The sequence below is a fragment of the Genypterus blacodes genome, unplaced genomic scaffold (genome assembly GCF_046128005.1).
Source record: "Genypterus blacodes isolate CSIRO-AG114 ecotype Tasmania unplaced genomic scaffold, CSIRO-AGI_Gbla_v1 ptg000156l_1, whole genome shotgun sequence".
Lineage (NCBI taxonomy): Eukaryota > Metazoa > Chordata > Actinopteri > Ophidiiformes > Ophidiidae > Genypterus > Genypterus blacodes.
The window spans coordinates 625,276-650,331 of NW_027466957.1; the positions used below are offsets into that span (position 1 = coordinate 625,276).

At 45.6% G+C, this 25,056-nt stretch overlaps 2 protein-coding genes across 8 annotated transcripts; one reads left to right on the forward strand and one right to left on the reverse strand.

Moving 5' to 3' along the window:
- Positions 1-110: 110 nt before the first annotated feature.
- agap2 (ArfGAP with GTPase domain, ankyrin repeat and PH domain 2) lies at positions 111-16,886 on the reverse strand. Of its 6 annotated transcripts, none has more exons than XM_076166672.1 (18): positions 16,493-16,884; positions 8,531-8,589; positions 8,226-8,313; positions 7,811-7,896; positions 7,527-7,662; positions 6,580-6,714; positions 6,346-6,467; positions 5,421-5,579; positions 5,200-5,268; positions 4,752-4,856; positions 4,202-4,382; positions 3,931-4,062; positions 3,691-3,825; positions 2,646-2,797; positions 2,335-2,425; positions 2,014-2,236; positions 1,600-1,891; positions 111-1,454 (listed from the first exon to the last, which is right to left on the reverse strand). In XM_076166672.1, the coding sequence occupies exons 1-18, from the start codon at positions 16,653-16,655 to the stop codon at positions 1,248-1,250; spliced, it is 2,535 nt and encodes an 844-aa protein (XP_076022787.1). In that variant the 5' UTR covers positions 16,656-16,884; the 3' UTR covers positions 111-1,247. The 6 variants fall into 6 exon arrangements, with proteins under 6 accessions (XP_076022787.1, XP_076022788.1, XP_076022785.1 ...); XM_076166673.1 differs by having other exon boundaries at positions 3,946-4,062; positions 16,493-16,883; XM_076166670.1 differs by lacking the exon at positions 16,493-16,884 and adding an exon at positions 11,150-16,213 and having other exon boundaries at positions 2,646-2,794.
- A 919-nt stretch (positions 16,887-17,805) lies between these two features.
- tspan31 (tetraspanin 31) lies at positions 17,806-23,042 on the forward strand. 2 transcript variants are annotated; one of them, XM_076167081.1, is made up of 6 exons: positions 17,806-17,978; positions 19,844-20,011; positions 20,175-20,255; positions 20,378-20,527; positions 20,783-20,887; positions 21,172-23,042. In XM_076167081.1, exons 1-6 carry the CDS (start codon positions 17,916-17,918, stop codon positions 21,244-21,246), a joined length of 642 nt encoding a protein of 213 aa, XP_076023196.1. In that variant the 5' UTR covers positions 17,806-17,915; the 3' UTR covers positions 21,247-23,042. The 2 variants fall into 2 exon arrangements, with proteins under 2 accessions (XP_076023196.1, XP_076023197.1); XM_076167082.1 differs by having other exon boundaries at positions 20,378-20,518.
- The last annotated feature ends 2,014 nt before the right edge of the window (positions 23,043-25,056 follow it).

The following is a 25,056-nucleotide window of genomic DNA, read 5'->3' on the forward strand; positions in this document are numbered from 1 at the left end:
GCGTGTCAACAAATCTGCAGTACACGCGCCCTCTAGCGTATCGATGTGGTATTGCAAGGGAGAGGACAACGTGGGCAGCACACAAGGACAAACACAAACTGTCATAACAATACTGATAAAAAAAAGTTTATTCCGGTAATTCATTCGTTTTTAGCTGAGGAGGGATTCACTGACAGCTGCTCGCTCCGGAACGTCTTCATACACACACCTACACAACATTAATATGAATGGGAATAATGTCATAATCTTTATTTCGCCCTCTGGCTATTCCAAATGAAAGTTTTAACAAATAGCCACATGTTTACATAACAAAAGCATCTGAATACGGATTTATGACATGTAGGAGAATAAGAAATTATAAAAGACAATGAAAAACAAACTGGACAGACATTTTTCAAAACTACCAGTAAGAAATAATTTACAAAATTGAGTCTTATTCTGACTTTTCAGCCATATGTTTGTTCATTATAGAGTATAACATTAAGTCTGTAGTATAGGTACATTTACAGTATTTTAAAACGCCATATGTTTAACCTGTGAGAGTAACACTGACATATTTCATACTTCAGATCATTCCATTTTCTAGTCTAAGTAGAATGTCATAATTATTTCTGTTTATTTGTCACAGGAAAACAGTTTATACTGGTCAAACCGGCCTTTGAACTGCTTCAACAGGCACACATAACTAACAACATGACATACTGTAGGTTTATGTTTTATTTGTAAAGCCAAAGAAAGAAGGAAAAAGCTGTTTTGGTCCAGTCACAGCACATTTGAATAAAATCACCACCCGCTCATTGTATTGATTCTCCCACTTGCTTGTGTGCACGTTCAGACCTTGTTGCTTGTTCACCATCATAGCTGGATTATTATTGCACTTCTTTTGGTGGAAGTGAAACAGAAGCAGTTGGACTGCCTGCTCAAAATTTACAGAAGACAGCTACAAAGTTCTACTTGAGTCTTTTTGAAATGAGGTCAACGACAACACAGTATATCCGCAACATATCTGTCATCAAGAAATTGAATGAATATTGCTTTTAAGTGGCTTGATATGTTGTTCAGTCTTGAGAAACATAAAAGAAATCTCCTTAATACTATAGAGTGTGTTACATATTCCTGCCTGTAGTCATTTTTTCTTACACCCATTCCAAAAGTCAGCTCAGCCTGATTCCATGGTTTGTCATTTTTCTAAACGATGTGCCTGTTCGTAGTGCCACCATTATGTGTGGCAGCGTTTCCAGTCCGAGCTATGACACCCGTTTCCTCGAGCTGGTTCTCCCCAGGCTGGTAGTGCTGGACCGACGGGAGAGGACGGGCGTGGCAGTGGGGGGGGACGTCTCGTCGGAGCAGCCGTGCTGGAGCAGAATATCAGTGCAGCCCTTGCTCCCTGTTTTTCTGGCCATCATCATGGGCGTCTGGCCTTGGTTATCTTTTGCTCTCACGTCGATTCCGTACTGTGGGGACACAGATGCAATGTTTATTTCCAAGAAAGCATCATGTTGATATCCAAACAACAAGATAAGCCAAATTAGGGGACAGCCAGAGGGCTAATGTGCAAATACAAACGACAAATCTGAAGAATAGAAAACAGAAACCTACCCAGACAAGCAGCTGGGTCATGACTACATCTCCCAGGTGACAAGCAGCATGAAGGGCTGTGCGAGGTGCAGAAGGTGACCCGGGGGGATGAGCATTGATTTGTTCCTTGGTGCTGTGGGCCAGCAGGATCAGCAGCCTGGGCAGATCTCTCTCCGTCACAGCAGATAGCAGTGACACCGGCATACTCTTCGAACTGCCCTCCTCTGTGAGTTGTTTAGCCAAGGCTGGCAGGAGAGGTGGCACAAACGCTCGCTGCTCGTACTTTGCACGAATCCACGACTCTCTCTCCTCACTGTTAATTAGACAGGCACAGGGTTAAACCCACAAGAACTCCAATGCAGCAACAGGGAAACTTTTCCACCCAAATAAATGATCCAAATAAAGCCATTCTAAATCGTTGGAGGCTGTACCCACCGTGTTGCGTTCGGCGTGGGTTTGGTCCGGCCCTGGGTGCAGCACTCCCAGATGCTGTTGGCCATGTGGTTTCCAATGGCCGCCAGGACTTGTGTGAGCTCCCCGGGCCAGTCGTCCAGGTCCAGCGAGCGTACCCGTGACAAGTGGGTCCCCAGGTTCCGGTGGATCCCTGAGCACTCGATGCAGATCAGCGCGCCCAGGTTAAGGCTGGCCCAGGTGGGATCTGCAGGGTATAAGAGACAGAAGTTTTCAAGAAAATGATGGGGATGAATTTGCAGAGATAGAAAACGATAGAGAGATAATAGAAATGTGTGAACTCACTCGGTGCTTCACAATCGACACACAGATTGTTTCCTTTGGCGTTGCGGATGGCCTGCAGGGCTACTGCCTCACTCTGGCTGCTCCTTCGCGCCTGTAAACAAGATAACACACACATACACTCATTAATTCACACAGTTACTTCACACGTTACCTTTTGTTAAGTACATTTGTACAATCTAATGCAATACAAAGTCCCTGCAGCAAACATTGAGAGGTTTTTGGTATCTGCTTAATCCCTTCAAAACTTAGGTGTCCAAATCAGTTCCATATCGTTTCAAAGGATCTATTGATCCCCCACAATGTGTCTGCACCTTGTTCCTGCCGCTCTCACAGGACTGCAGGCTGGCCAGGATCTGGCTCTCGATAGCCGACACCCAGGAGTCCCTCTCCTCCAGGCTGGGAGCCTCAAAGTGCCACGTCTGCCCAGTAAACGACACTATAATGAAGTCTGCATTCTCTTCTTCTAAGGAGTCAAGGCAAGCAAAACATCAGCTGAGATTAGCAATTGGAAGTAGCAAAAAAATGACCAAATCGGGACTGTTATGATGAGGATGAGGCGTCCATAATAAAATAAAATAAAATAGAATAAAATAAAATAAAATAAAATAAAATAAAATAAAATAAAATAAAATAAAATAAAATAAAATAAAATAAAATAAAATAAAATAAGGATATGGTTATTATTATGACTTCAAGTGGATGAAGGAGTGAATCTTCCATGCACGGAGTACAATCAAGCACACAGGAGGAGAAACAGAGGTATCATATGATCACAACACCAACGGATGGAGCTCTGTCTGTTACCTGTCTTATTAATGTTTCTCAAGCTACCAAAGCTCTTTAATTTCCACATTTTGCGTTTGGCTGCAGAGCGAGAGATAAGCACAGGGAAAGGAGGAAGAGGAGAGAGGAAGAAAGGTCAAGGTGTTTAGAATGGGCTGTAACCACATTTTCAAGAAAAGACATAATAATGATAAATATATATTTGACTATAAGAAACTATTTTTAATTTTCTACAGGCTCTCACAACAAAGAAAGTGTTTGACTCCAACATGTTAGGATATAAGGAAGGATAGAAGAAAGGTTGACAGGAAGGTAGGAACAACTGGGAAAACAAGGATGCAACAGAGAAGTAAAATGCGTTGAGAAGGAAGCAGAGACTGCAAATAAAAACAACCATTTTGTAGCTGTGGTGTAAAACACAACAAAAACAAATATTCCTTGTGAAAAGTAGAAAATCTCCTCAAATTGAAATACTAGTACCTCAAAACTGCACATAAGTACTGTAAAGACTTTCCACCTCTGCCAGATTCATTCATTATTCTATATTTCACTAATCATCTTGGGTAAAGTCACCTTCAGCTTGGCCAACGGCTGCATCCCCTTTCTGATTCATACTCTTCTTCCTCCTGTTCTTCTTCCTGTCGTTCATGGGGGACGACTGGCTGGGGTCTTTTCCGGCAAAAGGACTGGCTGTCCCTTCAAGGGCGTCTGACATTTTGGTGTAAAAGAATGAATCACACACTGGGTACAGCCAAAGTGTTCTGAATGCAGGAGGGGCCCGGGATCATGTGGGGATAATTGAAAGGTTTTTACTTTTGCAGTACGTACCGACACTTTGTGCCTTGGTGGACAATGAGGAGGGACAGTGCTGAAGTCCTCCATGAGGGGACAAACCTCCAGACCGGTCATCAGCAACAGAGAGAGTGGAGGGACACAACTGAGGAACTGAGGAGACAGAGAGAGAGAGAGAGAGAGAGAAAGAGAGAGAGAGAGAGAGACAGAGAGAGAGAGAGAGAGAGAGAGACTGTGAAGGCTTTTTTTTTTTCATGTTACATGTTAGATGTTACATGAACCCTATGAGTACCTGTACTGGTGCTGTCAGCGGCCGTCAGCTCCTTACTCAGCCCATTCACGCCCGACACAGAGCTGGCAGGGACGGGCGACGGCCCCGCAGGAGCCACGGCCCTGGGAGGCCGCTTCCCAGGTACTTTCACTGTCACACGCAGCAGGTCGATCTCCTTCCCATGGATATTCTGTATGTAGTCCTGCAACACACGCACAAAATAAATGTACTTCTATTTTCGGACTCTTCCTTTTCTGGGACACAACTTTATATTGCACATTTATTCTGAGGTTTGTAGTTTGTTGTCTTTTTGCAGATTTAGACTTGAGGTGCAACACAACAATTTATCTTCTTTCTTTCTTTCTTTCTTTCTTTCTTTCTTTCTTTCTTGAGACAACAAGGTATGTGGTGCTGTTTGACGATTTTAACGTATTTGCAGCGTTATCGTGTTGGGTTATGGGCCCTTGGTCTCATCCACACCCATCGTTATGCATGTGCCTAAGTAAAGCATTCGATTGCTCCTTTTCTGTGTTTTACTGCAGTATTGATCTGGCCTGTGGTGTTCTCTTACACTGGAGTTGGAGTGGTAACACAGCGAGCCATTGTTGGACAGAGTGACATATTTCTTCTTCCATTCCTTGTTCAAAGAGCTTCCACTCCTCTTCCACAGGATGCTCTGTAGATAACAATCAAGATCAGGGCACTCAGAACACATCATATTCGTATCTGCCTAAATTTAGAGTCCACACAACAGACGCAATCTCTTCAAAGTGTAACAGTACAACAGAAAACCTGGTCCCACACAGCCAACAACAATAGCTGAAAGCGCTGGCACATTATTAATAGAACAACCCTGAGAAAGGTTGAAAAGAATAAAACAACAGATTTTTTTGTGCTTATATAAGAGGAAATAAATAGACTTGTGCAGTTTTGTTGCTGAGGAGGAAATCAGCAAACTCAGGCGTGTAAATACAGACTTCTCTGAATAATCTCTTTTGTATTTGTAATATGAAACAAACCTGTTTGATAGGAACGCCTCTGCCCAGTTCCCCTTTAGAATCAGCATTCTTCTTCTCCGAGTCTCGGTTCTGAAAGAAGTGCAGCAGCAGGGGTGTGTCAAGGAGAGGTGAGGAGGACCAGAGAGGGAGGTGAGTGATGCACAGTGGAGCAGGGACTGAGGTGACAGCGAGCAATGACAGCAGACTAAAAGGTACCACACGCAGACAGATGCCAAACTGACCTTGAAGAGGGAGGGCCGCCTATGGGGGATGTTTCTCAGTGAACGTGAGTTGACGCTGCCTCCCCCCTCTCCCCCCACTGCAACCCTCAGCTCTCTGTGAGCGACCACAGGGGTGGATGGGAGGGAGTAGGCGTAGTCACCGCTCGGGCCATTACTGGCCTAAGAGGAGGGCGGGTGTTGGAGGAGGAGCCGAGGGTCAAGGGGTCAGGAGATGGAGCAATGGGAATGGGCGTGGGAGGGAAGGGATGCAGAGAGAGAGAGAGAAAGAGAGAAAAAGAGAGAGAAAGAGGGAGAGAGAGAGAGAAAGAGACAGAGAGAGAGAGGGAGAGAGAGAGAATGGACTGAAATTGATACTATGAGATGAAACAGGTACAATTTGTCAAACAAATGTGCAAAGAGAGGTGGATGATCAACAGTATGAATGCCTTAGCCGTCGATCATCATGGAGGAGTAATGGTAATGTGATGCTCATGGAGCTGGGATGGATGTAGAAGATGGATGTCTCTGAGATGGTGCTTAAAGTGAGACCACACTTCGATCGATGATTTTCACTTTATAATGCATAGGACCGCGTGCAGGAGGCACTAAATCCTACCTGGACTCATTTTGATTTAGTCTATTAATTTGTGTCTGTTCAAATTTCAACACAGAAATGCGTAGAAAGCCGCCTAGTTCTTGAATAAACACAGAGCCTCTATTTGTGAAGGAGAAACACTCCTGAACCTTTAGGCTTTGGCGAGCAGAGAATTGAGACATTCAGCCAGAGTGAGATATTATTTTCAGTTTGAGGATAATGCCAGAAGGCTTTTCATCACTGTATATGTTTTCTTTAAGCTGATATGTGAAAGACCTTGATGACCAACACGGCAAGGTCATCAGAAAACAAAGCAGCACATGTCCTGAAAGTGTCCTTGAGGTATGGTACCTGGCCAGGGAACGATGCAGATCCAGGTGTAGAACCTCCGGAGTGGCTGGGAGAGTTGGGAAGAGACTTGCAGGCGGCCAGCAGTGCCGCCTGCCGCTTGTAGGCGACAATCTTCTGTGCGGCTGTTCAGAAAGACAGACAGACAGACAGTCATTAAGCTTGTTTCACTGCTCACTCTATGCCATCAGGGTTTCTATTGCATTAAGATCAAGGTCCCAGATCAAACACACTCACCCTCTGCAAACACACGATCTACATTGAACCCATAGGTGGCGCAGGTCTCATAGAACAATGAGTGACGCACATCGATGCACAGCTGTCTGGCTCTCTGATCCTCGATCACACGAGGGTTGGTGCTGTTGATTTTGTCTGGAGAAGTAAATTGAAAACGTCTTTTCAACCAGGATATGATGCCAAAATTGTTTGAGCCAATACCTTCAATCAATAGCAACAATCAGTCAGTCAGAGTTGGTTTTGTTGGTTTTTGTTAATGTTTTGTTAATGCTACTACACATTACACAATTTAACTCAATCTCTTGCTGGTAGAGTCACTTAATGCATGGACAGATTTGCACCCCTGCACAAGTAGCAACGCAACAGATCTCTGGATACATTTGTTTTTGCATAATTAAGTTGAGCAAAAGTAGAAGCTCTGTGTTCTCTTCAAACTTGTGCCCTTGTGCTTTATGCCAACCCAGCACTCCAGCGCCAAATAGCACCTGGAGACAAACATGGAAACTAAAAGTGCAACACCGAATGAACCACTTCTCACTGAGGTGGTTCAGCTTCTCTTCAGCCATTACTCACTGCTCTTACAATCAATTAGAGAATGATATATTGTGGTAAATATTCTACCATTATGATGTATGGCCTCACTATGTGGCATGACAGGTTTTCTGTAGATTATTAAGTACAAACTGTATACGCTCTGACAAAGCACTATCATGGTTGGCATGGTACCGTGGGAATAGTATGTAAAGGAGGACAACAATGTGGGGGAGTTAGAGTCATTTCCAATTACATGGACAGGTCACCTTGTTGATTTAGTGGACTTGTCCCTCTGGCTGTTAGTCAGGCTGAGTTGAGGACAGGTGAGCCCAATGACACACTAAGGACACTAAGGACAAAGGCTCTTACTTTTTAATTTAAAAGGCTGTGATTCATGTGAATACCGTACTGACCTTGTGTGCCCACCACTATGACAGGGATGTCTGTGCGGTGTGCGCTGAGCTGGCTGTAGAGCTGGTAGAGCTCCTTAAAACTGGCCTCGTTCTCCAGACTGAAGACCAGAATCACGGCGTCCACCCAGCTGCTGAACTGAAGGCGGAACAGAACGTTGATGGATGAAAACTGCAGGGATACAATTTGTGCATGCACTCTCTCTGTTCTTTCCACACACACACACACACACACACACACACACACACACACACACACACACACACACACACATACACACACACACCTGTGCATCAGGTGCTCCAGCCTCCTCCCGGATCAGTAATAAATGACTCTGTCCATCCACAAGCACTTCCTTTTTATACCGGCCACCTGACAAGGACAAAGACAATGACAGACAAGTTATTCTGCAGCACACAGCTGGTGGTGACAGCAGAGGGAGGATGAATCATAGCGCTCACACACACACACACACACACACACACACACACACACACACACACACACACACACACTCTCTTTGAAGAGAAGAACTGGCAGAAATGAACATATAAAAATAGTTTTCTTATTGTTATTGGTTGAAAAATTATCAGGAGTCACAGCATAAAATTAAAAGATGTCTTTGTGTGAACGGTCATTATAAACTCAAATGAACAGACACACAAACAAAGGCAGCATGTACAGTTCTGTTTATTTCTCACCATCAGGCTTCTCCAGAGCTGTATAACTTCCTGTGATATATTTATTCACCAGCGCTGACCTGCCGCTTTTCAGACTGCCCATAATGCCCTGAGAGAAGGAGGAAGGAAACACACTGCATGAAGTTCCCTCACAGTTTGCACGCAGGGTCACAGTAAACATCTAACCACAACTATATTCAGACTTATTCATTTGAAGTTTGTTTCTTTATAATTTTTCTGAACTTTTACAATAACATCACTAATGGATCATGATGATTTGAAAACAATGTTAATCTGTACGTTATGTGCTTGTGCTTTAAACTTACCACTCTCAGCTCGGGGATGGATCGGTTCAGACTCCACTCCTGACTGTTGGCAATATTTACTACAGACAGAGACAAACAGCCAGTGAGGCAGAGGGACAGAGAGAGATCCATCATTTTGATCATGTACAGTAGAAAGGGCAGTCACCATAATGGACCTGCAGGTAAGTAATAAATCACACAGCTGCTGCATGACTGGTTGTCATAAGCACACATGTGGCTTAGCGGCTCCTTTTAATGAGTGCAACCTTTCAGTCACATCAGGGATCCAACAAGGTGCAGTCACACCACTCGTTATCCACTTTACTCCCTATGTGCAGTAATGATGGCCAGTCATGTGATGAGTAACCGTGGCCTTTACTCGGTGCCAATCAAAGATTTCTGCTCTCTGGCAATTTAGACGGCATCTTAACCATGAAGTAAGTTTGTTGGCTGCCTTGTCAGTCTGCAATCTCACGCACACACATATGGACGCACAAACAAGGGGAGGAATCACAGCTGTGCCGGGGCAAAAGAGGCGGCATGCCCCTAATATGATGTGACACACACACACACACACGCACACACACACACACACACACACACACAGCTGTAGCTTCAGAGGGATGACAAGAGAGAGAGTGAGAGTACAAAGGGAGAAAAAGTGAGAGTGTGAGACTTAAGGGGAGGTGAGAGAGAAAGAAAAACTGATTCAGATGCAGAACACATATATCAGAAAAATACAGCAGGCGAGAGTGCAAACGATTAGAGAGAAAGAGGGACAAAAGAGGAGAGATCTGGCAGACTGCTCAGGCTGATAGAGTGCCTACTATGCTCAACAGAATGTGCAATGTGTCCTTCAAAGACAGATGATGATGAGACAGGAGCCCGCTAAATCTCAGCCATAGAATGTTCACGCCAACACCACACAGATGCAGCACTGATGCTCTGATTTGGATGAGAAAAAAGGTCCTCACACACACACAAGCTGCCACTGCAGGCAGAGAAGGGCTCCTCCCACCATGCAAACACACACACATGGACTTTGCCTATCTGAGCCACTGTCAAAGGTCTCTATATGGGATGGATCACATAAGCAAGGGGGCTTGCCGAGGTGTTAAGATAAGTGTGATTATTTTACTGCTTTGACACACACACATTCTAGGCAAAGCCAATTATCCACAGTCTCTGCTCCAAACCAATCACACGTGACCCACCACAACCCCCATGTGCCCCAGTGCTGCCAATTTAGAGATTTAAAAAAATGTTTCAAGAATCCTCCCTTCGTCAATGAATATACCCCCCACACAAACACACACACACACACGCATACACACATATGCCCACACACCACGTCTCTTCCTTCTCCACCCCTCTGTTTCATCAGGCTCTGCCTCTGTAATGGCAGCAGCAGAAGGAGCAATCCTGCCGGTTGCCATGGCAACACTTCCTCCTGCCCGGAGTGTGCTCGTGAATGTGTGTGCGCGCACACCAATGTGTGCGTATGTGTGTGTGTTGTCAAAAGGGCTAGTCTCACTAGTTGTGTAGTGAATGTGAGTGAATCCACAGTGCATGTTTAACAGCATGAATACACAATGAGTGAATGAGTACATGACACACACACTCTCCTTCCCAAAGGCTTACACTTGCTCTTTGAGCAAACATGTTTATGAAAGAACACACTGTTGTACATAGCATAGAGAAAAGAAGCGATGACAGCTCTCAACCAACAAGCATAGATCCTAAATCTTATAATGCCTCATGAATGCTGCTGGATAGAAAATCAAATAGAAAATCAGACACCGAGAAAGAAAGAGAGAGGGAGGAAAACCAAAACCAAGCCTCATATAGTGGCAAAACACGTAGTGGGTGGAATATCAAAGAGGGGATTAGAGCTGTTTCTGATTGGCTGTGGTTTACCATTTCCTTCTGACGTGGGTGAACAAATATCGCCTCATGTTTTTCCCAATTTAGCCATTTCGGTTTTATGTAAAATGAAGCCGAAGCAAATAAGCTTCCCACTGCAATCCATCTGTGATCATGACACCAGCTCCTCTCCCCTTGAGCTTCGTTATAAGATTTGAACCCACAGATTTGAACCCCCCTCATTGTGTGCGTTTGTGTGTGTGTGTGTGTGTATGTGTGTGTCTGTGTGTCTGTGTGTGTGTGTGTGTCTGTGTCTGTGTGTGTGTGCGTGCAGAGATTACCCCTCCAGCGTTGTAAAACCATTCCACGCTCAGAGGGGAATTCGATTAAGACTGCCCAAGATGGTTCTATTGTCAGTTCCCAGCTCAAAGAACTTCATATGTCATCAATTTACTGTCGCACATGGCTTCGGGAAAACATTTTTTTGACACGTGATGACTATTATTTCCTATAAATGTATTCGCCTGGCATCCTGTTTGGGTTTCTGTAACAAAGATCCCCACCTAAACGCATCCAGGTTCTTATCTCCTTTTAAAGAGATGCCTCTGCACAGATGATGAGGCTGTGTCTGTGTCTTAAGTGTTGGGAGACAAGAAAGTTGTGTCTTTAGTAATGGTTTGCTCTCATAGACATAATCAAAATAAAGGGGGAAGTCACAGTTGAAAGGGCAACAGTGACGGTGTGTGTTTGTATTCGTGTCAGCGAGTAACCTCCTACCTTCTTCCTCACTGGAGTCTCTCTGTATATAGACAGGCGGCGCTGTGGAGGATGACCCCGCTGCCCCCGAACTGCTCTTTGTGAAAATACCACTGATGAACTTGAGCATCTTCCTGTCCTTAGCGGAGCCTCTTTGGCCCTGCTGGGCTTGCTGGGCCTCTCTGGCCAGCCCCAGGTCTTCAGAGAGGCTGTTAAGGTCACTATTATCCAGCGTGCGACTTTTGCCCTTTCGTGGTGGTTTGGACGCATGGTTAGCAGGGGCAGGCAGGGATGAGGAACCTGCCTTCAACCTGTCCTTCCTAGGAAGGTCTCTCATTACAGCAGCCACCCCACCTCCAATCTCCAGTGGAAGTCCAACTTGAGCTCGCTCGACCTCATCCCGCAGATCCCTCCATGCTTCAGGCCTGCTCGCCTCTGCCCAGGAAGCCCTGCACGGTCCTGGTGAACGGGTCGGCATGCGGCAGTCCTTGCGGTCGAGACTCTGGGCAGAAGTGGGGCTTCGTTCCCTGCCATCCCTGGACTCCCGGCCACGGGTGGCCACGCTGCTGTGCGACTTCAGCAGGCTCACGGGCCGCTGTCCCACTGGACGGATGGGAAAGCTGCTCCTGGTTGGGGTACGGCTGGACTCGCCCATCTCCATTGGTGACGGGGTGTTGAGTGATGGAGATCTGCATTGCTTTGCCTCTGGAGTGGAGAGTATCTTTTCTACTCTTGTTGGGTCTGTTTCTGCAGACTTTGCCTTCTGAATGGCCGCTCTCTCCGTTGGTAAGGTGATTGTGAGGGTGCACGGTGGCTTTTCACTGCCTTTACTTGGAACATCAAAAGTGGAGGGCGGTGTGTCTTTCAATGGGCTAGGTGGTTTCCTCTCTCCTTCTTTGAGTTCTGTTAATGTGCCTGTGGTCAGAGCAGCAGCATCTTCAGCACTTTGGGGTTGCCTGGGGATCACTCCAGCTCCATTTTCAGCTCTTAAAGTAGCTTCATGTTCAGTCTCCTCTCTTGTCTCAGCCTCTTCCCCCGGTCGCCCCCCTGGACCGGCCGCTGGCTCGACCCGTGGCCCTGTCCCTTGACCAGCATCCACCTCTTTTCCCTGGGTGCTGTTCTTGGCCTCTCCTCCATTTCCCTCCACAGCCTCTACCTTGACGAGGGTGAGGGAGATGAGGTAGGTGGTGCGTTGCTGCAGGGTGCCGCTGCCGCTCATGTGTTCAGTCTTCAGTTTACACACAGTGGATGAAGAAAACCAGACTGTGTGACTGTGTGTACAACTGACAGTTTGTGTTGGGATATGAAGGAATCCAACAACAGGACAGAGACAAAAAACTTATATAGAGGGACGTTAAGTTTCTCCTCAGAAGATGCAACAGCAGAGGTGCTGTGGTTTTCTTCCATCCCCCAAGCCCCTATTCCTTTCTTTCACACATTACATTCAGTCACAGATTGCTTTGCTGATTGTAATTTCCATTTGTGTGGAAGTCCAGAAACAATGCTTCTCTACCCGACAACCTTCAACACACAGGAGTGCAGTCCAAGCGGCTCTTTTGTCCCTAGAAAACACCACACAGCAATCTATCTGTATGCAGCGAGAGTGGCAGATTTATCTTCATTACAGTCTCTGGTGCCTCATTGCTGATGGTAATTATTTGCTTGACCTTATTTTTCTTTGCAGCTCCCCCATCTTAAATGTTCTCCAGTTCAGCCTCCTCACTCAAAAAAAATCACATTAGAAAAACAACTGCATGAAACGTCATCAAGAATGTAATAAAGAGCGTCGGAAAACCGTAAAAGAAAAGGCTTTAACAAACCATAAGCATCACCCTCAAGCAGCCTGGCAGAGCGCTGTATGCAGTCCAGTCCAGATCATGGGCACGCATTCCAAGCCACACATGTGTTTTGACAGCAGCATCCATTCAGAGAGTGCAGTGGCGGGCAAGCAGGCGGTCTCTCCGACACGTACAGGGAGGACACTGGTGAAGGCTGAACGGGATCAGGAGGAGAAGCCAACAGAAGCCCAGGCAGAAATCTGGAGGTGCATGACTGAGTCAGGGTGCGTCCGGCCATCACGTCCCTGTCGCCGTCTCCCAGGCTGCCCCCTGTGTCCTCTGTGCACATCAGGCGTTGAGCATGACAACGGATAGCCGGCACAGAAGAGGCACTGAGGCAAGTCGCTGCTCAAACAGCTCCCAGCCTGCCTCTGAATCCTTCCGATGGAGACATTGTCGCGCAGGTTCAACGAGTCCAAAGCAAATCACACACCCATACACACACACACACGCACACTGATACACAGCTCCTCTCTCACACACTCTGCGTTTCTCTGTATCTCTCACAAACCCACAGATAGAAATCTTCAGTGTCCCTCCCTTGACATGCCCCTCCTTGTTGCAATCCATACAATGCAGGAGCACCCCTGCTTCTCTTCCATCCCTCTCCCTCCTTTATTTTCCCTCTCTCTCTGACACTCTCTCTCTCTCTCTCTCTCTCTCGCTTTCCCTCAGAAGGCAGACTGTGTGCAGGGTCCCTGATCTTTATTGCTCATCCCTCCCATCCCCTTCCCCTCCCCTCCATCTTTCTCCCTCTGCCAGAGTAGGCGGGGGAGGCAGTATAGAGGTGGGTAAAGGCTGGTAGTGTAGCAGCATCACACACACGCACGAGATGGACCTGCTAAATGTGGGGAGACTGCAGGAGGAAAGATCAGCTGCAGGGAGAAGAAAGAAGGAGGGAGAGGCGAACAGAGCTAGTGAGGGATGACAGTAAAAAAGATGGATGCATTTTTGTGCATAGGTGGAAGACGCTCGCTTTCAAATAAGTGACAATTCCCTGTCTCATTTATAATGCTGCCAGAATTGTATCAAGACCGCCCGTGTGTCTGTCCATTTGTGCACAGGGGGTGTGTATGTGTTAGTGTAGTTGCGTGTGTGTGGCTCCGCGTGGCTCCTCCTCAGTAGGAGGCTTGGCTTATTTGTTGCTAAGGTGTTACAATCTTCCTGGCTCTGGTGGTACAATCATCTCCTCCATGTCCTCTCTTCCTCCTCCTCCTCCTCCTCCTCCTCCTCCTTCTCTTTTGGTACATAGTGTATCGCTCCCTGGATCCCTGTACGCAATTCTGTGTTGTGTGTGTGTGTGAGCAGTAGATGTGAGTGAAAGAGATTTCCTGTGAGGGTATTGATCTGTCATCTATTGCCTACTACAGCATGTGTTCATTAACAGAAGTGGGTAAGCACTGGAGTCACAGCATGAAGTAAGCTACAGCGTGAGAGGACGGGGACATATTGGACATCAATAGTCAGACTGTAGAATAAGGAGGGCAAAAGATCTGCAAATACATGTTGTTATCCAAGCACATCAACTGCTGCAATTGAGTTGTGCGCACCGACAGAGACACTGCAGCAAACACATTCATCTCCTGCATTATTACCTGCTGTAATTTCATGTTAATTACACGCTGATTAAAGAAAACAGAGGATGCCTTTCCCCCACAGTGCACCTCTCCCAGCCTCCCACCAACATCCCATAATACACGATCTGACTGTCCACCTGCTCGCCACGCTCCCCCCTCCCTTCCACACAGTCAGTGAGAGGGCAATAACTACTCAGGCTGAATACAAAAGACCTCTGACAGTCGCCTTTGGCTCAAGGGGAAAAGCAGAGCCTGAGCGAGGCTGCAAACACAGGCCCTAACGTGGAAGAAGGGGACGAAAAGCTCTTTCTCTGATTGTATAATGACGCGATCAGCTAGAATTATGTGTGAAAAACGTGTGATGGAATGATGTGCTAATGTTAGAGCGAGTGCACGTCAGGTTGCTTCAGCTCCGTGTGCTGCATGCTGAATCTAATTACCGAGATACTGACACCCACATGTGGAAACTGAGAAATCAGGCTGCGTGCAGGCTTATAGTTATTATTAACACACTCCCTGCCTTTCCTGTCTGTGTCTGATGGTTGAGCAGTTGACGGTGGACAGATATGTATGCATGCATACAGTCAAAGCCCCCTAAACACACACACACACACTCACAGACAGGGCAGGTGCTGTCAGATGGACAGTGGCCAAGGGCAGTGGTCATGCTGGGTGATTTTTCATCTCCCCTTTACTGTGAGCTGTCCTCTCTCAACCCGCTTTGTGTCGATCTTTTCTCCATCTCTGCCTCCACCACCATGCTGCAGCGAGCTCTGCCGGCCGTTACAAGTCACATTCACGTTTTAAATGTCTTCATTTTACACCCCTGAGCATCCCCACCTTTCCTCATTCTCTCTCTGGTTTTTTTTCACCCATTCCTAGGAACACAATATGAAATCCAACTCGATTATTGCACCCAAATGAGAGTCGGCATGGTGTCATTGAACGCCACACTCATAGAGCCAGCCCCTCGTTATGTTGACATTCCATCCTAATTATACTAAAATTAATCTGAATCTCTTGTTGCCCGGTATGCCTCATAGATCACGTCAAGACTGGGATGTTTTGACGTCGCAACAAAATGTCACCATAAGCACGGTAAAGCCCATGAAACCTGCAGATGAGACCAAACCCTACAGGCAGTGCTACTGTAACGTACTGTGTGACATTAACAAGAAAAGGTGGGAAGTAAGCATAAGAGGAAATGATGCAAAAGTGATCAAATTCTCATGTATAGGCTGTTTGTCTGAAAGGAAGTGGCTTTGAGGGCAGTTGCAGCATGGCAGACAGGAAGTAGGCCACACAGCAGGTTCCATCCTGCTGCCATGGCGATGGCTGCAGAGGGATGTTCCAATTGGTTGCCCTTTTCCAGAGGCTAATAAATACCACAACTTAAACGTCAATAGGAGGTAAATTTCACAATCCGAGTGACAAGGGAAGTGAAATTATGATTTGACTGGGTGTCGTCTCCTCGCAGACAGGCTGACTGACACAGGAAGCTCACAGGAAGACGGCGTCACCTGTGCTATCATGTTTCCCATCCTCCCCCTCTAAGAAAGATTAATCTCACTACGAAACAAGGGCAGCACTGACATGTCTCTGAGTTAGTTATCTTTCATATGTTGCCAATATGTTAGGTGTTATTGTCTCAAAAAAATGCCGTGTCACTTTGAGTGAGCATCCTCACTCACGTCCCTGCCAAGGTGCCCCTGAGCAAGGCACCGAACCCTCAATTGCTCCCCCCTCTGAGTAGGGTGGTAATGTAATGTAAGTCGCTTTGGATAAAAGCATCTGCCAAAATGCTCGTAAAGATCCTATAGGTGAGGCCTAGCAGCCAAATTATGATTACGTGTTAATATGTCATTTAACTTAGTTAGGATGATTTTCAGCATTCTCCAATCACAAAATGCAAACACAAGGGCAAGAACTGTTAAGAAAGACAAGCTTACCTTCAATACTGTGGAGATAAACTTTGAGGCCCGATTGTAGCTGTGGATCCACGACTCTTTCAAACTGCTTGAAAAGTCTTGTGATTGCTCTCTGGACAGAGTCGTGCCTCTTAACCTCGGCTTTTATTGCAGTGGAGGCTGCAGACTTACTGTTGCTATTCATCCTGACACAGGGATCTGTTTAAACTGAGGCAAAGTGCTTGCTTCAGCCCATTTGAACTCCTGGCTTTTTGTTCTACAGATGAACATGAGCTCAGTATACAGAAGCAGTACGAAAGAAAACGGCGGCTCAATGTCTCTCTCCCTCTCTCGCTCGCTCTGTCTCTCTCTCGCTCTCTCTCACTGTAGACCACAAACTCGCCTCATGATAATGTGTGTCTCAGTTTCCTCTGCAGGTTTGAACTGAACTCACTTCCTTCTTTCAAACCATATTCTTTAGTAAGTGACAGCTCTCACAGCACTGCTGATACCTTTGAAACAAGTCAACAAGGCTGCCTCATGCGTACTTTACTTCCCCTGCAGTGACGATATATAGATATTTTGGTCTGGAATTAAGGGGGACACGTTGAATTTGTTGCAAACAAATATGATGTGTTTTTGTACTCACTGCCTGGAAGGAGACGACACTGTTTCAAAACTTCATTGGTGATGACACATAGTTTAGAAGCCGATAATAAGCCTCACATTTATATTGTGAGATTAGAGAGTAAACATTATCAGTTTCTTATTATCTGACAGACCATGGTTCATTCTGAATAAAGCAGCTTCATTCTCCTAAACAACAGGATGTCACAGATTAGATCAGTGTATGAGCAAAACAAAATGTAGATTCATTAAATGCACATAGTCTATTCACTTCTCGTTTAGGTTTAACAAACTCAGATCAATTGTACATACAGTATATTTTAGTTTTTTAATGAACACAGTAGTTGTGTTTGAATGTGATGAATAATGTGTTTTTGATTACACATCTGTAATGGAAACATGGGTGAACAATTCAATGTGTGAATGAAAGACTCTCATTCTCCACTGCACACGTCTCTGATGTCCTGTGTGACCAACCTGTGTGTTGTATAATCCTGTGTAACGTGATGATGATATCTGCAGCACTCTAGATTATTAATATTCCATGTTCTTATTATTATTATTACGATTTTCCATTATCTACATGCGTATACAACATTGTACTTTAAATTGTATGATGTGATTTATCTGCAGAAGTAAATGATTGTTCTCTTATTTACCTTAAATTAAAGCACTTGTCGGTGGGTGGGCCTGATGACGTCATTTTCTGGCACATACGTCATCAGATACGCCCTCTCCTCTGGCCGAAAACACTTCTGACCAGCAGACAGCGCGACTCAAAGCCAGACATTAGAACATCTTTAGTCGTTTTCATTTGACCGATAGACGTTTTTCGAATATGGTCTGCGGCGGCTTCACCTGCTCTAAAAATGCGCTTTGTTCCCTGAATGTGGTTTACATGGTGAGTGTACAAAATGGATCATCATCATCATGCTAAGTTTGAGCTAGCTACATTAGCCCAGGCTAACGATCTATTAGAGTGAGTTAGCTTTAGCGGAGCTAACAATGCAGCTACACCGCAGGGAATGACTTCCTTTGCATTTTACCTCTCATGTTTCAGTTCGCGGATGATTGCTGGTGTGTACCCGACACGTGTATATATGTTTACTGAGCAGGTGACGTTTTGTAGTGTACGCAAATGATGTCCGTAATGTAGAACGTAGTTGTCGCAGCTCTTTAGCCCACATAAGCTAGTTAGTTAGCCTAGCTTAGCTATCGCCATTATGTGTTTGGTTGGTGCCGGCAGTTTCGAGCCCAGATGACATCATAGAGACACTGAGGAGCTGAAAGCACTTAACTGTTGTTCCACCGGGTTATCAATGTACGAGCAGAATCAATGTGTCTGTCTCTGTGTGTGCAGTCATGTGAGTAACTTGTTGTTTAGACAACACGTTGGCTTCAGCTCAGATACATTCAGCCCAGGTCTGTAGAACAGAGGCTCTGTCCTGTCGAACCTTACGTGTTTCTGCTCTAAACCTCTGCCATGTGTTCAGATAGGACGACATTAGCTCTTTACTTAACCAAAACGTGTCTGTTCTGACTCTATTCAGGTGTGTTTGCTTCTTTTCATGGACTTTCTCCCTGCTCGGCTCATGTGAACTCAGTACAGACTCTCTCAGGGCGCAGCAGTGATTTTTAAAAATAACATTGAAGTGCTTTGAAATGCAATATGTCCCATTCAAAGTCGTGAGGAGATTGGGTTGTTGCGTGTCAGTGTGATAAGATAAGACTTTATTGATTCCAAGAAGAGAAATGCAGCTGTCATGGCAGCAAAAGAGACAATAGGTCGACACGTAAAGATTTGAGACTCTAACAGATAAAGAAGTTAATAACATCTAACAAACATAAGATTAGGTACAATCACAATTTATACCCTGTATGCTACCTAGAGTCAATATATGGAACTATTCTAATCTTAGACTTGTTGTTATTGGCCTCCTAACTTATTTTCCCTCTCATATTCGCTGGCCTGCTGTGCAATATGTGAAATAGATGTTAGTTAAATGTCATCACTCTGTCTGCTGTGGTAAGAATATACTCTTCCTGCCTTCAAACTAGTTCCTGTGAATCTGTTTGTTGCGCAATTGGGGGTATGTACCCCTATCTCTCTCTCTGGTGGCCTGGGGCCAGCAGACAGCCACAGTGTCAAAGTAAACCTGAGTGATAATGATCAAGCTTATGTCAAAATGTGTAATATCAGTGCATCCCAGAACGGAAAGCCAGTCGCCTTGCCGACCGGTGATGTCGTTGCATCACTGTAAGCATCAGGAGTGCAACGATTCACCTGCAGCCAGCGGGCGAGCAAGAGAATCAGAAGCGAAGAGAATCAGAAGCTGCGGTGACAATGGAGCTCCTAAAGCTTATAAGGGCGTAACGGTGGTTCTTTCATGTGTGATCGGATGAATCACACAGAGGATGTTATAAGTGTGTGACATTGTGTTTCGTCAGACCAAAACAAGGTCTACAGGATGAGATCACTTAAAGCAGCTTAAGGCAGACAGAGGGGGAGTTAACTGTTCCTCCAGATTATGAAACTCAAAGGAGATTTTTGAAAACACTATTGTTCACGTTTGCAATTCATTTCAGTTTTATTTAGCGAATTCTTCCCCTCTTGCTGACCGACCAGCACCTTTGTAGAGCTCTGTAACCACACAAATCGCACTTGCGACCCTTTTGTGAGAATCAGAGCCCCCCTCCGCCGCTCTGTTGCATCACCGCCACGCGTTTGTGCTGACTCGCCTAATTCCTGCCCTCTGCTCCCTTCAGCTGGTGGGCCTGCTGCTTATCGGAGTAGCAGCATGGGGGAAGGGGTTCGGCCTGGTGTCCAGCATCCACATCATCGGCGGGGTCATCGCGGTGGGCGTCTTCCTGCTGCTCATCGCCATCGTGGGGCTTATCGGCGCCATCCACCATCACCAAGTCATGCTCTTCTTTGTATCCTCTCTCTCTCTTTGTCCTCCGTTTGCTGACAAACGACCCCGGCAGCTCAAAGAGATCTGTCACTGGATATTTGGTATTATTGGATAGATGAAAGTGGCTGTAAATCTGAGTGTGTCGTCCACTTTTCCCGTTGTTTCTTTGACCTTTTTGCCCTCAGTACATGGTCATACTTTTTATCGTTTTCCTGTTCCAACTTGGAGTTTCCTGCTCCTGCCTGGCGATGAACCGCGGGCAGCAGGTACGCAAACGCTTCAGTCTCCTTAAGAAAACGCCCACATGTATTAAAACTATATTTATGCCTGCGGAGAAATGATTGTCCTGGTTTCCCCCCCTCTCCCTCCTTGTCGCCTCTTTCACCAGGAGTCACTGCTGAACTCTGCTTGGAGAATCTTGGACAACAAGACCAAAACAGACCTGGAGTCCCAGCTGAACTGCTGCGGTCTGCTCAACACCACCGCCACCCGGGTCCAGTTCGATAAGGATTACATCAACTGTCCTGTGGTAAGTTGTGTTATGATGGAGTCCCTCGGTCAAAACGTCACAAAGCAACCGCACACTCACGTAGGAGAACTAGAAGTATAGTTGCTTCAGAGTTTGTAAGAGGCTCACCACTCTTTCTTTAATGAGAGCAAGCCTAAAGTGGGTCACTATCTGCGTCTCTCTGAATAGATTTGAGCCGTGAATCCTGCTTTATCTGACAAACCATCGACTCTCACGTCGCTACGAATGAAAGCCGTCTGTTCTTTCTGCCATGTTTGACTCCAGGTATGTAAAAAAGACTGTCTATCCTGCGGCGAGAAGATGCTGTATCACGCTACGACGGCTCTGAAGATCCTCGGAGGTGTGGGGCTCTTCTTCAGCTTCACAGAGGTAACAACCCCTCGCTCTCCAAGTAATGGATGATTGTGTCGGTGTAATACAGTACGGCGTGTCTTTGGAGACGAGCTGCACGGTGAATTGCGTTTAAGGTTACACTCTAACTGGACTGATGGATGTATTTAGCCGAATGGATACGAGTAGAGATGGTCCACTTCTTGGAAAAAACACTTGTGTCATCAGGTTGAAGTTTGCTCTCTGTCCAGTTTTGTTCAGTCGACCTAAGAGTTGTTTTGGTTGCGGGGCCATCTGACGGGTGTGAACCTTTCCCTTTCCAGATCCTGGGAGTGTGGCTGGCCGTGCGCTACAGAAACCAGAAGGACCCTCGGGCGAACCCAAGTGCTTTCCTATAGTCTGCCCATGCCCGCAGTGCAGTGCCGTAGATGCAGGTTCAGACACACTGGTACACATAGAATCATGCACGTCTAGAGGCAGACACTCAGGCTTTACAACACACCGAGCATCCACCCATCAGTGACACAGAACGACAAGGGCAGACAAACAAGCAGTGAGAAATACACACACACACACACACACACACACACACACACACATATACACACATATACACACACACGCACACACGCGCACACACACGCTCTCTCACATCAGAGGCACCTTTTAAACTCCAGCGATCCCTTAGCTGTCCATAATCTCACCAGAGCTCCAGCTGAAAGAGTTGGATACTTATGTATGAAAGGAGGAATCGTGTAATACCAATAAGTGTGACTCGTCGGTATTACCGCCCAGCCTTGATTTGAGTACCAGGTTCCTAATTGTGGCTCTCTAGTTTCCCTCGATTGACGTAAAAACAAGCGATCATACATCTCTGCATGCGTTCGACTGCCGCACAGACAAACGACCTCTTTGTTGAATGCATTCCACGCCACGCCAAACGACTGTGCCGTGTCGTGTGACAAATAACTTGTATGCACCTTCTCTCCCCCTCCCCCCTCGTGGAAATCTCCTCGTCTTTTACCGCTGTACCGCCATTTACGATATGTCCCCTCCGGTCAGTGCCAGAGAGTGTGAGAGGAGGGAAAAGAAGGCGCACGTTGGACGTATGGGGCGAGGTAGTTTTTGAAATTTCAACGCCTACAAGATTAGGAGCCGCAGCTAGAATCGAGGAAACGCTAGTTGCTAGTCAATCGGATTCCAATATTTATGAACTGTAACTGAGCCAACCAATATGAACAGTCCGAGATATTAGAACGCCAACGGACTGCAGCCTCAATGTTGTACATACTCTTTAAATACTGTAGTTTGCAGATTCCTCCTCAGTGGGTTTGTCATGTAGTGGGACGTTTTTGCCTGAATAGATAAACCGGTCTTCAGAGGCCGAACCATGTGCCACCCCTCCTGTAATTAAATGTTTTCCTGTTTGTCACACAGTGATGTTGCTTACTGTAGATTCTGTTAGTAGAGAAGTGGATTCAGGTACGTATCGTTACCTCCTGTCTTAACTGGAAGAGATGACAAAACAATGACATCATCTAGTAAACACTGTCCGTTTAAAAAAAGTTAATTTGGCCCCGACAAGTTTTTACAAACCCACTAATTGCTTTGCTTGCGTCGTGTTTATTGCCAAATCCTGCATTTTCAATTTTTTCCCTTTTTTTTCCTTTGTGTTATGTGTTGGAAACAAATATTTGGGTGGAATTATTTTGGCATTGTTTTTCCTCTTTTGCCATGAATTCTGTCTTCTTAACAGTGTTAAAAGCTTTGTAAAAACTTGTTATATATTTTCAAAAACTATTTAAGTGATAATGCACATTAGGTTTAATTGTTGTAATTTTTATTCTATAATTTTGATGCTTCACGAGTTGTTTGACTCTTTTTGCTCATTGATAGTGTTGGATTGTTTTTTAAATGTGTTTGTGGCGCTACAAGCCTGTTTTTCTTTTTAATTGCTTCTGACCTAAATACTAACACAAAACCTTTTCACGTCTTACTTGAACCTGGTATTAATTATGCTGATATGGATTACCTGCTGCTGCTGGTGTAAACAAACATTTTGAGAGATCTTACGCATTGTTATGCCATATATTACACCTGGAATCACAAATTTGTGTGCACTTGTTATTCAAATGTATCCTCTTGAATTTTTGAGACTCAATTTTCCAAATAATAAACCTCAACTTCAAACCTGGTTTTACCCTCATTCATCAGTAACTTCAACCTTTCCTGTTTTCATCATAATGAACCCTCTCTGACGGAGGGATGGTCATAACCGTCACTGAGGGGGGAAATGTCACCTTTCACCACATGGTGGCAGTACCGAGTCTGAACAGCTGCCATTCATGTGGTAGATAAATACTCACAGACGAGAGAGGGACACCTGCTCACAGCTCCTTTGTCCATTGACTCTTATCACGCTTCAAGGTGACGGCGGACGCCACAAACGGCAAATATTAATTGAGTAAAGCAGCAGGTTTGGGTTCCTTGTTCTATGACTTCATAAGGACATTAATCCTCAGAGTTGGGACGGTTCCAGTATGGGGGTGGATGCAGTGAGAGGAGAATAACAGGAAGCAGAAGGAGAGCTCAAGTACATTCTGATATGGGAATAGAAGGGAATTATCTAGATACCTCTCAACCAAGGTTGTCCTAAATGAGGATAAACTGTCTCCGCCCTTATCCCAGTGGCCCATGACAGCCCCCCCCCCCCCCCTACACACACACAAATTCTGTGACCTAATCTTTGCAAGCACCCCGCCAAGGAGCACCTGCGAGTTCACTTTCCGGATATGCGGGCACATTTACGTAAATGAAATGTGCCTGGTAAGGGACTTTGGGTCTTCTCGAGACTTTCCGGTGGCCGGGGACCAGGGATGTGGAAAGTGCACCACAAATTGCATCCTCTATCCTGTCAGCGTGTTCTCCTGAGGGCGCTGTGCCAGTCCCCACCCTCTGATGCATGTCCATATGCCGGGTGTATTAACTTGGAGAAGCTGTGGAGAATCGCACCAACAGGGACGGCCATCTGTCCTTTTTACAGATATAGCATGGGGCTCTGCAAACACACCAAGGCAGGATCATAAAACATTTGGGCCATAATATCAAGCTGAATGAGTTTTACATGCAATTCTCCTATAGGCAGAACTAATTATGTATAGCTTCCTAGCACAGACAGGGCGCTATTGCAATCAGCAGGGCTTCATAAATTCTTCCCTGATGCAACTTCCAGAGCTTGTGTGTGTGTGTGCTGCGTATCAACACACACACACACACCCTGCAGACTGGAATCATACTTTTCCTATTCCCAGCTGATGCATCCCAGTTACATCAACAGTGGGAGTGTCCTCGGACATAGTGAACAGGGTTGTTGAGTGTAAACCCACATGGTTTTAATGGGTCTTTATCTGGATCTAGATTCTTCTCACTGCACTGCTAGGACAAACAGGAAGGGAAATCATTCTCATCAGCGAGGGGAGACAAACAGGTCAATATGGCCTATCAATAATGAAACAGAGCAAGGGTGCATGCTTATAGTTCTCCGACGGAGGGGCAGCACAGGTGATGCGGTTATTCAAAGCGGTCAAGCTTTAGAATGGCATTTCACTCTGATAAGGCTTTTAATTTGGTTTGTTGGGTCATCGTCGCTTTATTTCCTCTCCTATTTGTATTCATAGATGTTAATATATGTACACACGATCGAGGATGCTGGAGTCTGACTGCGATTTATCAAAGTAGAATATCACTTCATCTTAGGAATTGTTGTTTGGTGAAGGAAAAGGGAACAGATTAGGTGACAAATTAGAATTCATAGTCAAATAATGGTCATAAACAAATGTGAGTTGCTGATGAGTGGACATCTGATAAATCTGTGAAAACTGGATGTTCAATCTCTGGTACACAAACACAAACACACACACACACACAACATGATTATAAAATAACCTTCCCACACAATGTACCATCCTGTAAACACAAATTACCTACATTTGCAGAACAGTTTATTCCTGTGCTGGGAACAGACTACTAATATCTGTGCTCCTGCGGTAAATTGATATGAGTGACTGAAAAAGAAATTAATTAGCTAATGTTTGAGTGTGTGTGTGTGTGTGTGTGTGTGTGTGTGTTGCCCAGGTGTTGGTGGTGGTCAAACAGGGTGACCTCATGACATCTATGGCTTCATGATAATCATAAAGAATTCTCCACAG

Bases quoted from the DNA above. Each gene is read 5' to 3' on its own strand.
- agap2 (XM_076166669.1), bottom strand. From the start codon at position 12,347: ATGAGCGGCAGCGGCACCCTGCAGCAACGCACCACCTACCTCATCTCC. The intron at 6,715-7,526 runs GTCAGTACGGTA...TTACTTCTCCAG, and splicing joins CATAGTGGTGGGCACACAAG to ACAAAATCAACAGCACCAAC. The intron at 4,857-5,199 runs GTTTGTTTCATA...TGTTATCTACAG, and splicing joins GAGGCGTTCCTATCAAACAG to AGCATCCTGTGGAAGAGGAG.
- tspan31 (XM_076167081.1), top strand. From the start codon at position 17,916: ATGGTCTGCGGCGGCTTCACCTGCTCTAAAAATGCGCTTTGTTCCCTG. The intron at 20,012-20,174 runs GTATCCTCTCTC...TTTTGCCCTCAG, and splicing joins ACCAAGTCATGCTCTTCTTT to TACATGGTCATACTTTTTAT. The intron at 20,256-20,377 runs GTACGCAAACGC...CTCTTTCACCAG, and splicing joins CGATGAACCGCGGGCAGCAG to GAGTCACTGCTGAACTCTGC.